Raw genomic sequence first — 20,309 nt, 5'->3', positions numbered from 1 at the left:
AAAGATGTCTTTCTACAGTTAAAATTGCACAGCCTAAAGACATCATTTATGTAACTTCTTAAGCCGTCACAAAATGACTGCAATAAGAAAATAGAATTTATTAACTTCCCCTGACTAAGAATGTTTTTTTCAATTTTTTTATTTTGCGGCTTTAGCGCTTAGCTATTTAGCCAGATACATGATGAGAATTAATACTATTATAATACATATTAAAACTAATTAAAATTACAAGTAATTTTATTAATATTCTGAATAATTATGTAACCACTTAATACTAAAATAAAAAAGTGTCCATCTATACTATCCCAACACATTTTCACCTTTGAAATCGTAAATTTCCATTCCCATTAAAAAATAATTTGTACTGTATAAGTATATTTCTTTTGAGCTTCATTTTTTTTTTCAAAATACTGCAACATGAGCTTTAAATTATGACACAGTACAATACTTGTTTCAATATTTACATGTAAATAAAATAATCCTAATTACTTGTAAAAGTAAGGTTATAAATTTAAGAATACAGAACTCTCTTTTAAAACCAAAGTGGCATTAGACTAATTTTAAAATTCCCGCTAAAAGGAAAAAGGTAAATCTGGCAACAGTGCCGTCGTTTGCTGGACATTTTAATCTCTCCCCTACGCCCTACCATAGCCACCTTTACTTTGCCCTACCCAACCTGTTTGTTTGTGTATTTGTGTTCTGTGTTCTGTTCCTGTTCGTTGGTCGTCACATAGCCGTAGTGAAATAATTGATTTATTTGATTTACATCTTTAATTTACAATTTACTTACATATTTCAAAAACAAAGAAAATGGGATGTAGATTAACTATTAACTAAAAGGACCATGTATGAAGACCAGTAAATATTATTTGTACAATTATAAAGAAAAAAATACAGTAATTCACAGTAATAAAGATTGCAAACTTATTATTAATTAATATACTAATAATTTTTTCACCTTATTTTTAGAAAATAGAATGGACAGAAAAGAAGAAAATGAAGATACAGTAACAAAAATCAAGTTTGAGAATAGTATTTTTGTCAAACCTGAATTCATAAAAAACGAACCTGCTCCAGTTGATCAAAATACTCCTAGTGAAGACTGTGGACATGGAGGTTCTAATATTAATTTGGACCAAATTAAAACAGAATTATCAGTTGAAGATAATATGGCATTTGAACAGAAGGGAGGTGACTTAGGATTCCAGTATTTTAATAGTGATGTTGATAATATAAAACTAGAGTATACTGCTAAAGGAAGTCAAAGCAGTGAACATGGTATGTATGCTTACATTACAAAGTGTTATGAAATTATATTTAAATAAGAAATTCTATTCTTTATGCACTTAACTGTTCACTACCAAACAACTCATATATCGCCTGGTGAGAACAATAGTGACGATGAAGTGAGAACGACGACGAGTGAACTTCAAAATGAACATTTAGAGATAATCGTATTTGAAGTTTTGATGAAACTGCTAAACAGTATAACTGACTAATAGGTAATCATTTTGAAGAATTTTTCTAATAATATGCTTCTAGTCATTTAAACCAATTAGTAGAAGTAATTTTATTTGAAGAAAAGGTGTACATTGTATGTATTCTTAATTTTTTTTTCTGCGTTACGCCATTATTGCATTATCGAGGATGTTTAATTTGATGTTTCACCACTATACTTTACGATTAATTATTTATATGGGAAATAAGCCACAATTAAAATGAAAAAAATAATTTTATTAACGTTTCGACGCCCAAATCGGGTGCCGTTGTCAAAATACAAAATATTACTAAAATAAACTAAAGTGTTGTTGTTATATTAAAAATAGAGAATTTGAGAGATCTCAAATATGTCAACACGCATGGGATAATGAACATAGAGTTCAGTGGAGAGATTCAAGTATAGTCCTGAAAGAATCAGATAGTAAAAAGAGAAAAATCAAAGAAGCGGCTCTAATTATGCTAAATGAAACCAATTGTGTCGCAAATTCCTCGGTAGAATGCAGTAGGATGTGGTTACCCATACTGAAAGAGGAAGTCAATAGAAAGAAAATACCAAGATTAGTAAGTCAATAATATCGAGCTAGTACATATTTTATATTTTAGTATTACTTATATATCTAGTATTATTAATATTATTTATAATTTAAACATGTTACAAGTCAGAATTTGGTATTATTTTTTGAGAGTAAATTAATGTAAGACCAAATACTTACGATGTCGGGATAGTATCACAGGGTTTTTCCTGGTTTTCCCTTGTGATTTACTATGAGGTCTCTAACGCGAGAATTTTACTGTCGTTGCATTTGGTTGTCTTTTTAAAGACATATCACATGCTATAATTTTTTATGACGGATATTCTTGAGTTGGGGTTAATTTCATGTAATCGAATGAACTATCTTTCAGTAAGTCGTCCCAGGAACGCAACTCATAAATATTGGCAATATCATTTTAAAGTCTTCTACTTTAAAATGTATAATATATGTCTGAATTGCCAATATAAATGAGTGAGATTAAATAAATTATTAGAAGAATTTTTTTGCTTAGCAACAACAATTTAGTTTATTTTAGTAATATTTTGTATTTTGACAACGGCACCCGATTTGGGCGTCGAAACGTTAATAAAATTATTTTTTTCATTTTAATTGTGGCTTATTTCCCATATAAATAATTAATCATAAAAATGCCACAAGAAAATAGCTTCAGAACAAAACTATACTTTACTACTACTATACTGCAACAGTTTAGTTTCTGTTTTAAATAATTAAAAAATTTACTTCTAAAAATAATTAAACGCATCAAATAAAATATTTTATTGTTCACACCAGTTATTCGCAAAATGAAACTAAAGTACAATAGAAAAATAACAAAATAATATCTTAATAATTGAAACTGAGTTTCTCTGTAAGAAGTTTTATAAAAAAAATAACAAAAGCAAAAACGACCACACAGACAAAAGTGCTCATTCGCCACTATTGCACATTGTACTTACTTTCTTTAATAAAATATCTAATATTTCAAATACATGCAGGCACGGCGTAATTACACGTTCGCCAGTGTTGATATAAAGTTTGGTGTGCTTTCGTCGTTAATGCATCAAAATATTTGACAAATTCACAATACCATAAAGACTTTAGGCGCCCTCTAGTAATAAGGAAATTAAATAATTGTTAGCCGATATTGCACAAAAAAGGGCATATTTAGATGTCGGTTGATGGACTTAACTCAAAAACGTTGATTTTCGTGTTTCGCCATTATTGTTCTCACTAGGGGATATGAGCCACATCGATTTTCCCCATAGACAAACATCTCACCTGTGAGCCAGCAATCACATCACACAATTTATTGTTCCCAATTGGTATTCTTGTTGAACAGCATCATAGAAAGTTCTTTTTCTATAATTGTGGCTTGTGGCACTAACTTGTGCTGTTATTGGTGTGATCAGAATAAAGGTCGAGATTTGATTCTTCATTTAGGTAACCAGTTTCTATGCCTTTAACTATGACTATGAAGAAATCAAGTAGATCTGGTATTTTCGCTGGATCGTCAGCGAAACTGAACTTTCGAACTCAACTGCAGTTCTTGGATGATGTAGTACCCTACCTCTACCTGGCACTGTTAGTCTTAAGCAGTAGAGTGCATCGAAACAGGCGAAAATTTTTTTTTTGTGATGGAAAAGTAATACCGCACAAAAGTTGCCCAATCAACAGTTAAGTATTTTGGTAAAATTTTTTCGAAATTGAAAAATATCTACTGCCCCTCAAGACAATTAAAAATTTTGAAAAAATGTTAACAGACGAAAAAATTTTTTATTTCGAAACGAAAATGTAATAGCTCACAAAAGTTACCTAACACACTATTTAGTATTTTAGTAAAATTGCGTTGAAATAAAAAATATTTTCTACCCCCCACGGCAATTAAAAATTAGAAAAAATACATCAATATGCGAATTTCTTTTATAAGGGACATGTAATACCTTATAGAACTTGAATAAATAAATTCGGTTTAAATTGGAAAATATTTTCTGGTTTCACAAGGCAATTAAAAATTTTACTTAAGAAAAGTATACTAAAACATTCTTTTTATAACAAAATAGCCTAACTTATCCGTCTCTCTGATGTCACCCAAGTTTTTTAATACTAAAATAAATATAAAGCAAAGTACAAAATTAGGTAGGTATATAAATATTACAAAAAAAATATGGTAAAAGCATTCTATTCAAAGATGTCTTCCTATTTAGCATTAAAGTGAGGCATAGTTTTTCTGGAATCAATTTGAGTTTTTATAAATCCATCCCTTGAATACGCTCCACAAACTGCTAGAGAAGCTTGTGTCACAAGCTTGACACATCGTTCTACACATTGTTTGTTGCAGTGATATTTCTCAATATTAATGATAAAAGGGTCTAAGTTAGGATTCTTAATAAAATCTCGCAGATTGTCACTCGAAAATCTAGAGAATATAGGTGGTTCTGTAAGGTGATATTCTCGTTAGTTAATTAACTCAAAGTAGTCGTTTGAATCAAAATTTATATAGGAGAAAGTTTGAAAACCCTCACGATTTTTGATTTGGTCACTGGCAAACTTCTTTTGATGTCCAAGGGGTAGATCATTTGAATGTCGCATACATACAAACCACTGAAGCAGTTTTTTAAGATGTTTTAACAGCCGTATTACATCACCCTTAACGCCAGTATTTATGACTGTTTCGTCACATGCAATAGCTGGAATTGACACTTTCTGATATACCAGACAGCGGATACCCATAACCGAAATATTTGCACCCTGGCTCGTGCACAAGTGTTATGTGTTTTTCCATCATTGATTGACCATAAAACTTGGTACTGTTTTTTACTTGAGCTAAACTTTTGTCTTTGCATCAGTAGCTTTCTTCTTTTACCGTTGTTCTCTCTGATTATATTTGTTTTTGTTTTCCCTATCAATCGAGCTCATCACCATTTTTCGGGGACCTCTTTGATTTAATAGAAATTCGCGCTCATCTAGAGGCACTTTTTGAGATTTGCTACAAAGACAATTAATCAGAGTGTCACATTTGCATGGCGCAAGATCGAAACATGTAGTTGTACTATTGTTCTTAAAGCATTGAATTTTATTTTTGTAAAATTCACTGTTTTGCCTGTTCTTAAAAATGGTTTCATAAGTTTCATATATTTTGTCATGATGTGTTTTTAAAAGCTGAATAATTTTTGTATGTTAAATTATTGGAATTAAAACCTTTTTCCATATTTCCTACAATTTAATTGCAACCTGTTCGGCAATACCAGAAAATTCTGGCTCTTTCTTGCTGAGTTTTTATCATCTTGTAACCACAAAACTTCATCGCTTGTTTGTATTCAGGTAAAACATTTTTAAGGTATATTTGGTGGTTGTCCAAAAATGGGGCGGTCCACAGCACATCTTCATTTTATTCCCCATGGTCCTGGTTTATCTATTTTAGAAATCTCTAATTTACAAACAACAATAATAACAAAGTATGGCATCGCACCAAACATAAGTTAAAATTACATGCACGAACTCACGAAGTGGGACATTTCAAAGATGTTGGGGAGACTGAAAAAACAAATAAAACTATAAATATCGTTTAAATTTGTAATTGACAAAATTTTAAGTTTTCTTTAATTGATTTTAGATCGAGTTAGCACATATTTTATTCCAAATAATATAAATTGAATTAGCCATAAAAATCAGATATTTAATAAAATTCAAGGTCATTGGGGGGGCAGAAAATTCGCTTAGAAAAAAAATTAAAAATACTAATATGCTGAAAAATAACACTAGCAACTTTTTCACGCTATTACATATAACATTTCCAACTTTTATTTTTTCGATGCACCCTATTAAGCAGTTCTCTTACGACTGTTCTTTATACTTTTATATAATCTATGAAATTTTCACATAAATCATGCCTTTTTCATTTAGTTCTTAATTTAGATATTGATAAATTATGCTCATATTTGAAAAAGACAAGAATGATCTACTCTGATAGTCAAGTATAGGGGCCACCAATTGGCAATCTGCGGTCCGCATCCGGACCGTGGGCTAGTTTTGTGGGGACCGCCATTAAATCTAGAAGTGTTTTGTCCAGAAATTGTGTAGGTTTGGCTCAACTTATGTGTGTGAAGCCGCTTTATCAAGAATGAACTTTATTAAAAATCGGTACAGATCTCAGCTAACAGATGAATATCTCAACTCCCTAATGAGAAACAGTTGCACTAAACTCACTCCAAACTTCAGACAGGTTGTACATAATAAAAAATGTCATTTTTCTCACAGATAATTTAATTTTGTAAAGAATTTTCTCCTTTTTGTTATACTTATTATAATCATTAATTTTGAATTTAAGTAAACTGTAATATAAAATTGTTATGTGCGATTTGTTTATATTCATTTCCTCTATATTATATGTTAAGTGGGAGTACTTTTCAACTGTGCATTTAAATAAAATAGTTTTCAGATTTAATAAGTTTGTAACAAACAGCTTGCATTGAAACTAATGTAGAAAAGATAACATGTTAATAATTACCATGTTGTACTATGATTATTTGTTTAAAATGTCTAAAAACTTGGGAAATATAAATTCCTAACTTTTAAAATATTCTCAGTAACAATTACAATACTGGTGTGTTCAAAACATACTGATAATAACATCAAAACAATAAACAATGAATTTAAATTTTATTTATTGTACAAGGAAAGAATTCAACTCGTCGTGAGGCCGCTCCCTGACAGTTGAGAAAGTTTTGAGAAAATGACAGAAGATCGTTTTTGTTTGAGATGATCCCAAAATGCTAAAAACCAAATCAGAACAACCAGACACAGGTAGCATTAAATCCGGACCGCGGAAGTGTCATAGGTTTTCGAAGCTCAGGAAACTAATTGGTGACCCCTGTTCTACATTCTTCCTGATTGTATCTAAGGTTTTGGGGTATTGCTTACTACGTCTGTTTTAAAATGTTTTGCACATTATTGTTTCTAATTTTTGAAGAGTGACTGGCCTTGAAAGATATAATATTTTCAATTTGCATTTATCTATTTTATGGAAATTTAATCCCAATTCATTAGTATTTCATCCCTATCAGGGCAGAAGCTAGGACAAATCCACTAACATCTAGTTAAGAAACCACTAACATCTAGTCGCTAATTGTGCCTTTTTTGTGACTCCTGAAAATAAATAGTCCAGTCAATATAGGTACAGAAACATTTTTAATTGTATCAAGATCAATTTAAAATGAGTTACCTTAAATGTGGTAAAACTGATAATAAGGATGATCCATTGGATTTGTGTGATTATTGTTCGCACAAATTATGTAAAGATTGTGCTGAGTTGACTTCAACCGAGGCTCGCGCCGTAGCTTTAAAGAAGAGGAGCCCCTCAATTACCTATAAATGACATGGCTGTCTCTCTGGTGCAGATTCAGGTGTTAATGTTGAACATGTTATTGATAATTTGTTTAAAAAATATCTTGGAAGACTAGAAGATAAGATTGATTCTTCTCTTAAAGCTGAAATATCCTCTCTGAATACTTCATTTCTTGCTGATCATGCAAAGAAACTGGATAATCTAGAGAGTAAGTGTAACTCGCTGGGTGATGAGTGAGAGAAAGCAATATTTAACTGGTTCATATGCTTGGCTTGCTAATTTTCCTCATCATGTGGGCGGGACTTCTGATGTCTTTGGTAGTTTGCCAACCAATTGTGATAGTAACAGGCCCAAAACTGCTAACAGGATTCTACCAACTGTGAATGTTCATAAGGATAGGCTGCCTATTTCTAATCTTACAGCAACTTCTGCAGCTACTGCGGGGGGCAACATCACGACAACCGCTCCTGCTTCTTTTAGAGAGCCCAATGGAACACCTGTGAGCACCAATAACGCTGATACTCGTCACACTAGGAAATCGCCCAGATTTATTAAGGGAAAGACTGACATGGTTGGTGTTTAAAATTAAGTCATATTTACCTATTTTTAGTTCATTATCTCATAATTCATCTTAAACTATTTTTATTGTGTTAATTTTGTTTACATATTATTATTTCAATTCGTATCTTTAAATACTATTTCGCCTATACGGCAACGCTGTAAGCTTTACTCCAAATCGGGGTTGAGATCTTGTTAAAACCAAGAATGTACGATTCGACAAAATGTGTTTCATCAATAAACAAGTGTGAACGTCTACCAATTTTTTGTTCCACTCTATCGATCTAATATTTACCACTACGATATCCACAATTAAACCAGCGACCTAACAACAATTCAATCAACAATTTATACAAATATTTCTGATCCTTCTAATCCGGATTCGGTGGTAAATTTCGATAATTATTCAATTTCAAATCAATTAATTCCCAGAAAAACGAAAGTTTCCATAAGGTTGTGTGTTAAATAGTGTACAGCAGTGCAAGCCAACAACACTCCATTCGGCCAGCAGTTCATTGCCGCAAGAGACGCGAAGTTTCGCTGACAAAGGATCTGGACGATTGTAGCAGGTATCTATGCAAGGCTAAGTAACTGTAAGTCAGTTCCTATTATATAGATAATATTTTCACCAATTTTAAACCCTTAACATTCCAAATCTTTGTGCTAAAAATAGATTCTGGCAGTTAGGATCCGTTTCGAGCTGTTTAGGCAATATATTTTTTTATTCGTTTCAATTTAAGGTATAATTTACGAGCATTTAACCCTTAAGTACTAACACACCGTCTCTCAGACGGCATCGTTTGTTGAAAGTGGGATATTTCCCTTCCTAGAAAAATTTGAAGGTCATCCGTTTATGACTTTTCAAGTTGGGTTGTTATTTACTAGTACTGAATTCGGCAATTTGCTGCAGGTTGTTATTCGAAAGATATTTAGACTCAAAGTGTGATTTCCGTCTAATAGACGGGGTGTTAGTGTTTGTGCCCAGTTCGTTATTAAACATAATGTGCCCCAGTTCGTCAAAAAGTTCAAATAAGGGGATAAAGACTATGAGGAAACTCTTTTGAAATGACTTGATGAGGTAGAAGACGACGTAAGCGAAGTGGGATCAATTTGTGATGAAAATGTTGCCACTGACTACCATTGCTACACTGTACAAATTTTAGTGCCTGTCAGTTTTTTTTTTGTTTTAATATTTTTTAAATTTTTTTTTATTTTCATGTTTATTACTCTTTGTTTAACTCGATTATAAATTTTTATCAAGATTCTTTAATTTGTTTCATTTTTATCCCACTTTTTTTCAGGAATAAAAAGTCGCACAAACAATCCTTCCATTCTTGTTATAATGTTTTGTATTTTAATAAATATAGAAAAACTAGATCAATTACTGTGTTTTTCGGATAAGTAATACTTTCAGTAAGTCATCGACATATTTTTTTGCATTATAATATTTAACAAAAGAAAAATAACCAGTAAAATGTGAAACCCGTCTGTCAGGCGGTTAGTTAGTGTTTGCGCCATTGATTTAAGATGTTAGTACTTAAGGGTTAATTTCATAAATATTCATAATCTATAATATAATATAAAATTTATATATTTCACTTCATTTATATATATTTCATTACATATTTCAGTTATATATTTCACATAAAAATATTTACTATACTTTATTTCATAATAATGTCGAGTTCAGATATTTCACATTTAATTAGAAGTCGGGGCACGTTAAAATCTAGGCTAACTTGTTTATTAAACTTTGTAAATAAGATAATAGATAAATCGATTACACCCTCATTATGCGACATAAATATGAGATACAATAATAATCTTGATTTATTGAGTCAATTTGAGAAGTTACAACAAACCATTGAGAAAAAATGCTTAAATGCCGATCTGGAAGGTCATGTAAGCGAAAGAGAACCTTTCGAAAATGACTATTATACCGCGATTTCCTATTTAGAGGAATACATCAAGAGCAAGGATCCTCATATAATCAACAATACGAGTACACCTCAAAATGTAACAAATCACGATCCTTTGCAAAACTTTCTCTTGCCTAAACTCAAACTAGCTACTTTCAACGGGGAGTATTCCCAGTGGCTCCAGTTTAAAACAAATTTTTTACAAACAATTGATTCAAATTCATCATTAAATGCAGGCCAAAAGTTTAATTTTTTAAAAGCTGCGTTGGAAGGTTATGCCAAACGAACCATAGAAGGGTTTACTGATTCGCAAGACTATTATGCTGCATGGAAGATGCTTTGCGACAAATTCGATCGCAAAAATTTTCTAGTAGACACCCACTTAAAATCTATTTTTAATTTAAATCCCATACAAAAAAGCACATTCATACAATTTAGGGGGTTGATCGATGAAGTCTCAGAGCATCTATCATGCTTAGAAGGAATGAAGCTCACTAAAGAGTCCCTATGGGAAATGACAATTATTCATGTTGTTTATAATAAATTAGACAAACTTAGTCAACATAAGTGGAAAGAATATTATACGTCAGTAGAATTGCCTCAGTTGAACGAATTCCTTGAGTTCCTTAAACAGAGACAAGATATATTACAGTCACAAGAAGAGCCTCATTCCTCCTCAATGTCGACCGCTAAAGGTCAATCTCGATCACAATTTCATTTAGCAGTAAACCAAGTTCAGTGCAATTTCTGTAAAAGAGATCATTTAATTTATTCTTGCCAGGAGTTTTTACAGTTGTCAATTAATGACAGATGGGAAAACATTAAATCTCTAAAGCTTTGTCCAAATTGTTTACGTTTTGGTCACTCCAAGGAAAGGTGCACCAGCGGATCATGTCGTAAGTGTAAACGTAAACACAACTCGTTATTACACCAGGATTATTCTCGTTCAAATCAAAACACACAATCAAATGTATACAACAATACCCATCCAACCAATTCACAAGGTGCTCACAACCATCCAAATAATAGTGACCAGGTGTCGCACAATGCACCAACAATTTCTCACAATGTTCAAGCTATTTCAGTCCCAAATCAACAATGTTCAGTCACCGAGAGAGTTACACAATCTAACATAATTCTATCGACAGTAACTTTCAAGGTTAAAGACCACAACAATCAATTCCATCAATGTAGAGCTCTGCTTGATTCCGGAGCTCAATCCCATTTGATTACCGAGGAGTTTGCCCAACGATTAGAGTTACCATTAACCAATGCTCAATTATCCATTATTGGTATTAACCAAGTAGTTTCTAATTTAAAAAAGAAAACGTCAATTACAATTTTTTCCACCAAACATAATTTTCAATTTCAATTATCTTGTTATGTAACACCATTCATTTCAACTATTCCATTACAACAATTTGATATCTCCACAATTTCTATCCCTCAAAATATCGAATTATCTGATCCCACTTTTAATACTCCTCAGAAAGTGGACATGATCATAGGTGCCAGTTTGTTCTGGGAACTGCTATTAGAGGGCAATATTAAATTAGGTAAACATGCGCCAGTACTTCAAAACACCAAACTAGGGTGGGTAATCTCTGGTACTCTCATAAATGCATCATCAATGTCATTATGCAACTTTTCACAATGTTTTATACCAGAAGACAACCAATTACGTAAATTCTGGGAAATCAATGACATCAACGAATCTCTACCATTATCCCAAGATGACGTCCAGTGTGAGGAAATATTTAATAAACAAACTCGAAGAGCTGAAAACGGTCAGTTCATAGTGAAGTTGCCCCTCAAATATTCTACTGATTTATTGGGAGATTCGCGAGAAATAGCTGAAAAACGTTTCGTATCCCTAGAAAAACGATTCAAAATTCATTCTCAATTCTATCATTTATATAAAACTTTTATCCACGAATATATCGATTTAGGTCACATGACCAAAGTGGAAGGTGACATGGTCACTGAACCAATTTATTTCTTTCCCCACCATGGCGTATACAAGCCTAGCAGTCTGACTACTCAACTTAGAGTGGTCTTCGATGGATCAAGTCCAAGCAACTCTGGATGGTCTCTTAATGAGTTACAATATGTCGGACCAAAGGTGCAAAATAACATTTTTGACATTTTAATCAGGTTTCGATTATATAAATACGTTGTATCTGCCGATGTTAGCAAAATGTATAGGCAAATTCTTATCCACGACTCGCACAAGCCCCTTCATCAGATCCTGTGGAGAGACAACCCAGCAGATAAATTTTCAATTTATCAATTAAACACAGTGACATACGGTTGTACTAGTTCACCGTACTTAGCAATAAAATGCATAAATCAGTTAGCAATCGATCACAATAATAAATTTCCTATAGCTTCCCAAACAATTCTTAACGATTTCTATGTTGATGACTTAGTAACAGGTTCCAATGATCTTTCCGAATTACAAGACCGATGTAAAGATGTCTCCGATATATTAAAATCGGCACAATTCATACTTCGAAAATGGGTTACAAATAATCCAAGTGTTCTAATAAAAATTCAATGTTGCGATATTCCAAATGAAATATTAAATTTGGGTGTACATGAAAGCTGTAAAACCTTAGGTGTACAATTTAATAGTAGCAAAGACATTTTAAATTTTAAAATATCTCCAATTCATCTCGATTATTCGATTACCAAGAGACAGATACTATCTATTATTTCACAAATCTGGGATCCTCTTGGCCTTCTATCTCCAGTAATAGTACTTTCTAAACTCCTAATTCAAAAATTATGGACCCTTAAATTAAATTGGGACGAAAAGGTTCCACAGGATATTTATATTCAATGGACACAATTCTACAATCAATTATCTCAACTCAATAAATTAGAGATTCCCAGACATGTCATTGGATCCAATCATTCTATATTAGACATGCATTGTTTTTGCGATGCATCACAAGATGCTTATGCAAGCTGCATATATTTTCGAAGCATAGATGCAAGTGGCAATTATCAAAGTCATTTAATTTGCTCCAAAAGTAAAGTTGCACCATTAAAGCGACTCACAATTCCCAGATTAGAGTTATGTGCTGCCCTACTGGGAGCACAATTAACAGCACAAGTTGTCAATGCCCATTCACCGTCAGTACCGATCTACTATTGGTCCGACTCTCAGATCGTAGTATGTTGGATAAAAAAGGATCCTAATCAATTACAACAATTCGTATCCAATCGCGTCGCAAAAATTCAACAATTAACCAACAAGGATGATTGGCATTATGTTAATACCAAACAAAATCCTTCAGACCTGGCTTCCAGAGGAGTTCTACCAGAAGATCTAGCCAACCGTGAAATATGGTGGAAGGGGCCACATTTTCTGCTCGGCCCCATAGACGAACCCGCACCTCCTGCCATGCCAGATATCGACCTTCCTGAACAAAAGGTTGAAAGATCCATGCTAGTAGCTACCCATTCTGAACCACTCGTTCTGTTCTCTCGATTTTCCAATATTTCCACTTTAAAACATGTCGTCAGTTATTGTCTTCGATTTCGTAATAACGCTCGTGAAAAAAGGTCAGAAGGAACGATAGGTCCATTAACTCTTGCAGAAGTAGAGCAAGCATCATTGCGGCTAATTAAACTTGCTCAATTAGATTCCTTTACAGAGGAAATATCTATTTTAAATTCCAATAAACCATTACCACCGAAACATAAACTTTCAAATCTTACTCCATTCTTAGATGAAAACCATATATTACGAGTAGGCGGGCGACTTGGACTATCTGCATTAGACTTTAACTCTAAGCACCCCATATTAATTTCATCTAATCATCCCTCTACTAAACTGATCTTTGAACATAAACATAAAGTTCTATTACATGCAGGTCCTCAACTCCTTCTCTCATCAATTCGACAATCTTATTGGCCTATTCGGGGGAGAGACCTTGCAAGAAAAACTGTAAGAAATTGTCTTACTTGTTTTAAATTTAAACCTGACTTTGCCAGTTGTCCTATGGCAAGCCTGCCCGAAGCTCGCACAACACCATCAATGCCATTTCAACATTGTGGTATAGATTTTGCAGGACCATTTTTATTAAATAATAAACCAGGTAGAGGAGCCATAGCAATAAAAGGTTACGTTTGCGTTTTTGTATGCTTTTGTACCAAAGCAATTCATCTTGAGCTCCTATCAAATCTCACAACCGACTGTTTTCTATCCTGTTTGAAACGTTTCATAGCTCGACGAGGAATCCCAAACGACATTTATTCGGATAACGGATCCACTTTCGTTGGAGCTCGCAATGAACTTAAGCAGTTTGGTCAATTTCTTTTAGACAATAATAATTCTATTAACAATTACGCGATTCAACATAATATAAATTGGCATTTCATTCCACCGTATGCACCAAATTTTGGAGGCCTGTGGGAGGCGGCAGTCAAAAGTATGAAACATCATTTAAAGAGGGTGTTACTCGACAAAAAACTAATTTACGAGGATTTCAATTCTTTGCTTATTCAGATCGAGGGAGTCTTGAATTCCAGACCTATGTTCGCACACTCTAATGATCCCAATGATCTAACTCCAATTACTCCTTCCCATTTCCTGATTGGCCGTCCCATTACTACCCTTCCAGACACTGACTTGAGCAAAATTGCAATAGGAAGGCTCTCCAACTACAAAACGATTCGGCACATGTACCAGCACTTTTGGAATCGTTATGTGAAAGAATATGTTACACAGTTGCAGCATCAGTACAAATGGAAAGACTCTTCGTCTGATCTTAAGATTGGTACTTTAGTGCTAATCCGCAATTTTCAACAACCACCATGTAGATGGCCTCTAGGACGTATTACCCGATTGCATCCCGGTAAAGATAAACTTTCACGAGTGGTTGAGGTGAAAACAAACAATAAAACTGTTATTCGTTCTGTTCGCCATTTATGTCCGTTGCCAATGCAGCAAGAGACAATCATTAGTGATAGTGTTAATGCTTAAGACTTTAATTATATGTATATTCTATCTTGAAGGTACCCTTCAACGGGGGAGTTTGTTTAAAATTAAGTCATATTTACCTATTTTTAGTTCATTATCTCATAATTCATCTTAAACTATTTTTATTGTGTTAATTTTGTTTACATATTATTATTTCAATTCGTATCTTTAAATACTATTTCGCCTATACGGCAACGCTGTAAGCTTTACTCCAAATCGGGGTTGAGATCTTGTTAAAACCAAGAATGTACGATTCGACAAAATGTGTTTCATCAATAAACAAGTGTGAACGTCTACCAATTTTTTGTTCCACTCTATCGATCTAATATTTACCACTACGATATCCACAATTAAACCAGCGACCTAACAACAATTCAATCAACAATTTATAGAGTTGGTTCTGATGCCAATGCTGAATTTACTGGAGTAGAAAGGCTGAGATTTTTGCATGTTAACAACGTTTCTCCCGGTGTAACTCCCGAAGATGTTAAAGCCTATATACTTAAGAAAAATAGTCTCAAAGGGCTGGATGTATTGGTAAAGCAGCTGACTGCCAATGATTATTATAGCTCCTTTAGAGTTGGTGTTCGTGAAAGCATGTTTGATGCTATGTTGAGTTCGTCATCTTGGCCTAGCATGGTCAGGGTTAGGGAATTTACCAGCAATCCACCACGTCGATCCAGAAACACTAAGAACCACCTAGCTAGAAAATAAAAGTGGAGACAATTTTTTATAAAATCCAAGAAACAACTCTCTGTATATTACCAGAATGTGCGAGGGCTTAGGACTAAACTAAATCTATTGTGTAATAATTCTGCTTCTAACGCATACGATATTATCATTTTGGTGGAAACGTGGCTGTGCCAGGAAATTGTTGACGCTGAACTTTGCCTTAATAGTTTTTCCATATTTAGAAAGGATAGAGACTTTGCTGCTACTGGCAAAACACGTGGTGGGGGCATTGTAATTGCGGTGAGGAGATGCTTTCACTCATCACTGATTGACATTCTTGATACCTCTGTTTACTGTGAACAACTATGGGTGACTGTACAGAATCAATTTTGCATTGGCAGAGTTTACATTCCTCCTGGCTCTGGGACGGAGGTATATGAAGCTCCTTGTTTGTCACTGGAATATGTAGGTGACACGTTTCCTGATAATATTATATACTGTGTGGGTGACTACAACTTGCCTGGCATTTCCTGGACTAATGAGATTGATGGAGTGACCATTGTTGGTGGTGTTCATCAGCCAATGTTATTGTTGAGTATTTTTCACTATTTAATTTTTACCAATTAAACACAATACCGAATTTTTATAATGAAATGTTAGACTTAGTTTTCAGTAATAGCTCTATTTATAATATTAAAGTTGCGGATGATGTTCTGGTTCCATGTGATTCCTGCACTTACTATAGAAATGTCTGGATGCACCATGCACCTGATTGCATGAGTGGGAGTGAGGTGAGATACGATTTCTTACATGCGGAGTACGAGAGTTTAAACAGCGCGTTTCTATCGATGAACTTCGATTACTTGTTTTCGAACTTGAATGTGGAAGAATGTGTGGATGCCTTGTATCATGTTATGTATGGTTATATAAACCAGTATGTTCCTTCAATCACTATCAGGAATAGCACATTCCCTATATGGTTTGATTGCGAATTGAAGCATCTTGTCTTATTGAAAAAATCCTATCACGCCAGATTTAAAAAGACAGGTTGTTGTGATGATTATGACGACTTCTGTACTCTGAGAGCATTGTGTAAGCAGAGAAGTAGAGATTGTTATGCGAAGTTTGTTGAAAGTACTGAGGAATTACTTAATGAAAATATAAACCGTTTTGGAGGTTGGTTAATTCCATGCGGAGTAATTTTGATATTCCTGGTTGTATGAAGTTGAATGATTCTGTCTATGGTGAGCCTCAGTCAATTGTTGATGCTTTTGTCACCTTCTTCAGCACTGCCTATAATACTTTCACATCTTACACTGATGACTGGATTGATCCATCTGATAGCAATCGCTGCCTTATTCACTCGTTTACTGTTAAAATACCTAAAGTTTTGGACTGCTTGGATAATCTTGATACTAGTAAAGGCCCTGGCCCTGATATGATATAGAACTTGTTTTTAAGGAATTGTTCATTTTCTTTGTGTAGACCATTATGGCTTATTTTTAACAGATCCCTGGCAGAGGGCCATTTTCCATCACAGTTTAAGAAAGCCTATGTGAAACCCATTCACAAATCTGGCGATAAGTCATTTGTTTGTAATTATCGTTCAATAACAATTCTTTCTGCCATTCCTAAAATTTTTGAAGCCCTGGTAACTGATTTCTTGATAGATAATTTGAAAAATCAACTACATACTGCTCAACATGGTTTTCTGCCTGGCCGTTCTATTTCGACCATCCTTCTTCTTTACACGGATCATATTGTAAATGCTTTCGTGGACGGTTTACAGGTGGATTCCATTTATACTGATCTGTCCAAAGCGTTCGATAAGGTAGATCATTGCCTTTTATTGCATAAATTGGAATGTTTTGGTGTGAGTGGTAAACTTCTTTGCTGGTTGAAAACTTACTTGCGGGACAGGTCTTTATGTGTCAAACTGAATGGTTTCACTTCTAATGAGTATTTTCCACTCTCAGGAGTGCCTCAGGCCTCAGGGGTCCCACTTGGGACCTTTATTGTTTGCAGTTTTTATTGACGATGCTATTAAATCATTGACTGACTGCGAAGTGTTGGCATATGCCGATGACATAAAGTTGTTTTGTTCTGTTCGGGATTACTCTGATTGTGCTAGGCTACAGAAATCTCTCGACTTATTTGCGAATTGGTGTGATAATAACAGATTAGTCATTAATCGTGACAAGTGTCAGGTTATCCAGTTTCATCGATCAGTGGAAATGGTAGATTTTGATTACAATTTGGATGGTTTTTTGATTGAGAGAGTCACTAGCATCAAGGATCTTGGTGTCATTTTTCAGAGAGACTTATCCTTTAATTTGCATATTGATTTTATTTGTAATAAGGCTCTTAGGCAGCTAGGGTTTATTAAGAGGCATACAAGGGATTTTCATAACATTTCTTCGCTGAGAATTTTATACTGTTCTCTGGTCCGATCTCAACTTGAAAATTCCACTATAATCTGGTCGCCCTTTGTCCAATCCTCTGTTCAAAAGTTGGAGAGAGTGCAAAGACGGTTCTTTATGCACTGTGCCTTTAAATTACACAGACCTTATTCATATTCTGATATGAGATACTTAGAACTTGATCCTCTGTCTACTAGACGAGTTAATTTCGATCTCATCTTCATTTTTAAATTGGTTAACGGAATTATACATTCACCTGAACTGCTTCAATTGGTTTGTTTCCACATTCCTTTCCGTGTCCTTCGTGAGAATACACTATTTCATATTCCTTTTCGTCGAACTAATTATTCTGTGAATATAGGTCTGGTCAGACTTCTTGCTCATGCTAATCAGTTGCCTCATGAGACAGATTTTTTTAACTTGTCCTTAAGTGCCTTTAAACAATCTCTGAAGCGTTAAATTTAATTGTAATTCTATATACATATTTATATTATGAATTTGTATTTTATTTATTTACTATTTGTTTGTAATTTTTATAAATGTTGCTTAATTGTATATTTTTTGTCAATGGGCTTGCCCCGTTTATTAACAATAAACAATAAACAAATAATCCCCGGACAAATATTCCTCTACAAAAAATCCTCACAAATTGTCCCTGGACAAAAAATCTCCGGACAAAAAAATCCCGGACAAATAATTCCCACAAATTTTTTTTGGACAAAATATCCCCACAAAAAATCCGGGACAAAATATTCCGAAGAAATATTTGCTGCCGAATAATTCTCTAAAAGTTTTCCCGTGAATGCAATCGAAATGTTTTTCAGCCTCAGTAGGTACATAGAGTTATATAGTTATATATAATAGCAATCACCATGAAACCGTTTTTCGGTACGAAAATAATGAATAGCAATTAAGATTAACCATGAATAATTCTAATTTCGATTACCAAATTTCGAATTCCAATTCCACGTCGAAAACTTCAAATTTTACATGACAAAAGAGTGTGACATGCTTTGAATAACTGTGTTCAAAACATTGCGTATTCGTGATGATAACTGCTGTTCTTGAAAACGATAATCTTGATGGTAATGCAAAACAACCTGTCCCTTTTTGTAAATTTAACGTCAAAAATATTGTAAAAATAACGTCATAATCATCATCAATGTCGTTATAACTCTTCGAGAGTCTTTGCCGCGTTTACTGTTGCTTTCCATGTTTGTCGGTACTGTGCCATTATTTCCCATTATCTCACTCCCATTTTCTCCAGATTCTCTCTGACTGCATTGTTCCACCTTTTTCTAGGCCGTCCTACAGACCTTCTCCCATCTGGCCTCTCCCCGAGAAGCTATGATGAAAGGTTGTTGAAAAAAGTCACATTTTTTGTCATGTAAAATTTGAAGTTTTCGGCATGGAATTGGAATTTGAAATTTAATAAAATTTCAAAATTTCGGGAAAACTTTTAGAGAACTACTCGGCAGCAAATATTTCTTGGGGATTTTTTGTCCGGGATTTTTTGTGGGGATATTTTGTCCAAAAAAAATTGTGGGGATTACTTGTCCGGGGATTTTTTATCTGGGGACTTTTTGTCCGGGCCCCATCAGGGCATGCTCATCCAATACACATTTCTTCCATACTTTCTCAGCGAGAATTGTGCTGTGTTCGGTGTTGTGTGCCCCGTTTTTTTACCATGTATTTTGCACTCCTTTGGCCAGCTCTGGAACGAAGTATTTTGTAGTTAATACTTTCCTGGCAAGTTTATCAACTCTTTCATTGTAATTGACAGATAATTAGTATGTAAGGTAATAGTATGTATGTAATATTAGTATGTAAGGTAATAAGATAATGTATGTAAGGTAATGGTGTGACTGTGAACCAAAAACACATGTTATTTGTGCTGGACATTGAAGTAAAAAGCGACAAAAAAACAACCTATCAGAGAGAATCATAAAAAATTAAGTGTTGGATGTTTAAAGATAATCAAGAGGGTCTATTCAGGGAAAGAATAATAGAAACAATGTGCAATGTGAAACATGTAAGGAAATCCTAATTAGACCAGTCATCAGTGGTAAAAAACTGTAAAACCGTGGAATTTTGAGAATCAACACCGGTTTTAATGAAAATTTGGATTTAAGCTTGGTTGACCCTCTTCTTCAAAATCTACCCGCTACCCTATATCGAAACGGGCTTTTGCCCTGGGGCGAAAACAACACCATCTAGAATCTAGGGTATGTGACATTTTTCAATCAAAATAACTATGGAAGTTGATAGATTAACCAATTCTAAGTAAATTTTGTTCTATAAAATTTTTTTGCAAAGTTGATATTTCTTAAGTTTTAAGTTATTAGCGATTGAAACTATGCATTTTTCATTTAA

At 33.9% G+C, this 20,309-nt stretch overlaps 1 protein-coding gene across 16 annotated transcripts in view; it reads left to right on the top strand.

The window, feature by feature from the left end:
• The first annotated feature begins 319 nt into the window (after nt 1–319).
• LOC126883236 (zinc finger protein 83-like) overlaps nt 320–20,309 on the top strand; it is a 139,782-nt gene continuing 119,792 nt past the window's right edge. For 4 of the 16 annotated variants that reach the window (XM_050648532.1, XM_050648527.1, XM_050648528.1 and 1 more), the window contains exons 1-2: nt 617–906; nt 970–1,278. In XM_050648532.1, the coding sequence (XP_050504489.1) occupies nt 849–906; nt 970–1,278 (367 nt within the window). In that variant the 5' untranslated portion in view covers nt 617–848. Of the gene's footprint in view, nt 907–969; nt 1,279–20,309 lie in introns of all 16 variants that reach the window. The other 12 variants (XR_007697581.1, XM_050648525.1, XM_050648517.1 and 9 more) reach the window with 7 other exon arrangements.

Source organism: Diabrotica virgifera, chromosome 4 (genome assembly GCF_917563875.1).
Source record: "Diabrotica virgifera virgifera chromosome 4, PGI_DIABVI_V3a".
Taxonomy (NCBI): domain Eukaryota; kingdom Metazoa; phylum Arthropoda; class Insecta; order Coleoptera; family Chrysomelidae; genus Diabrotica; species Diabrotica virgifera.
The sequence above is the reverse complement of the archived record's forward strand: the minus strand, read 5'-3'. Positions and strand labels throughout refer to the sequence as shown.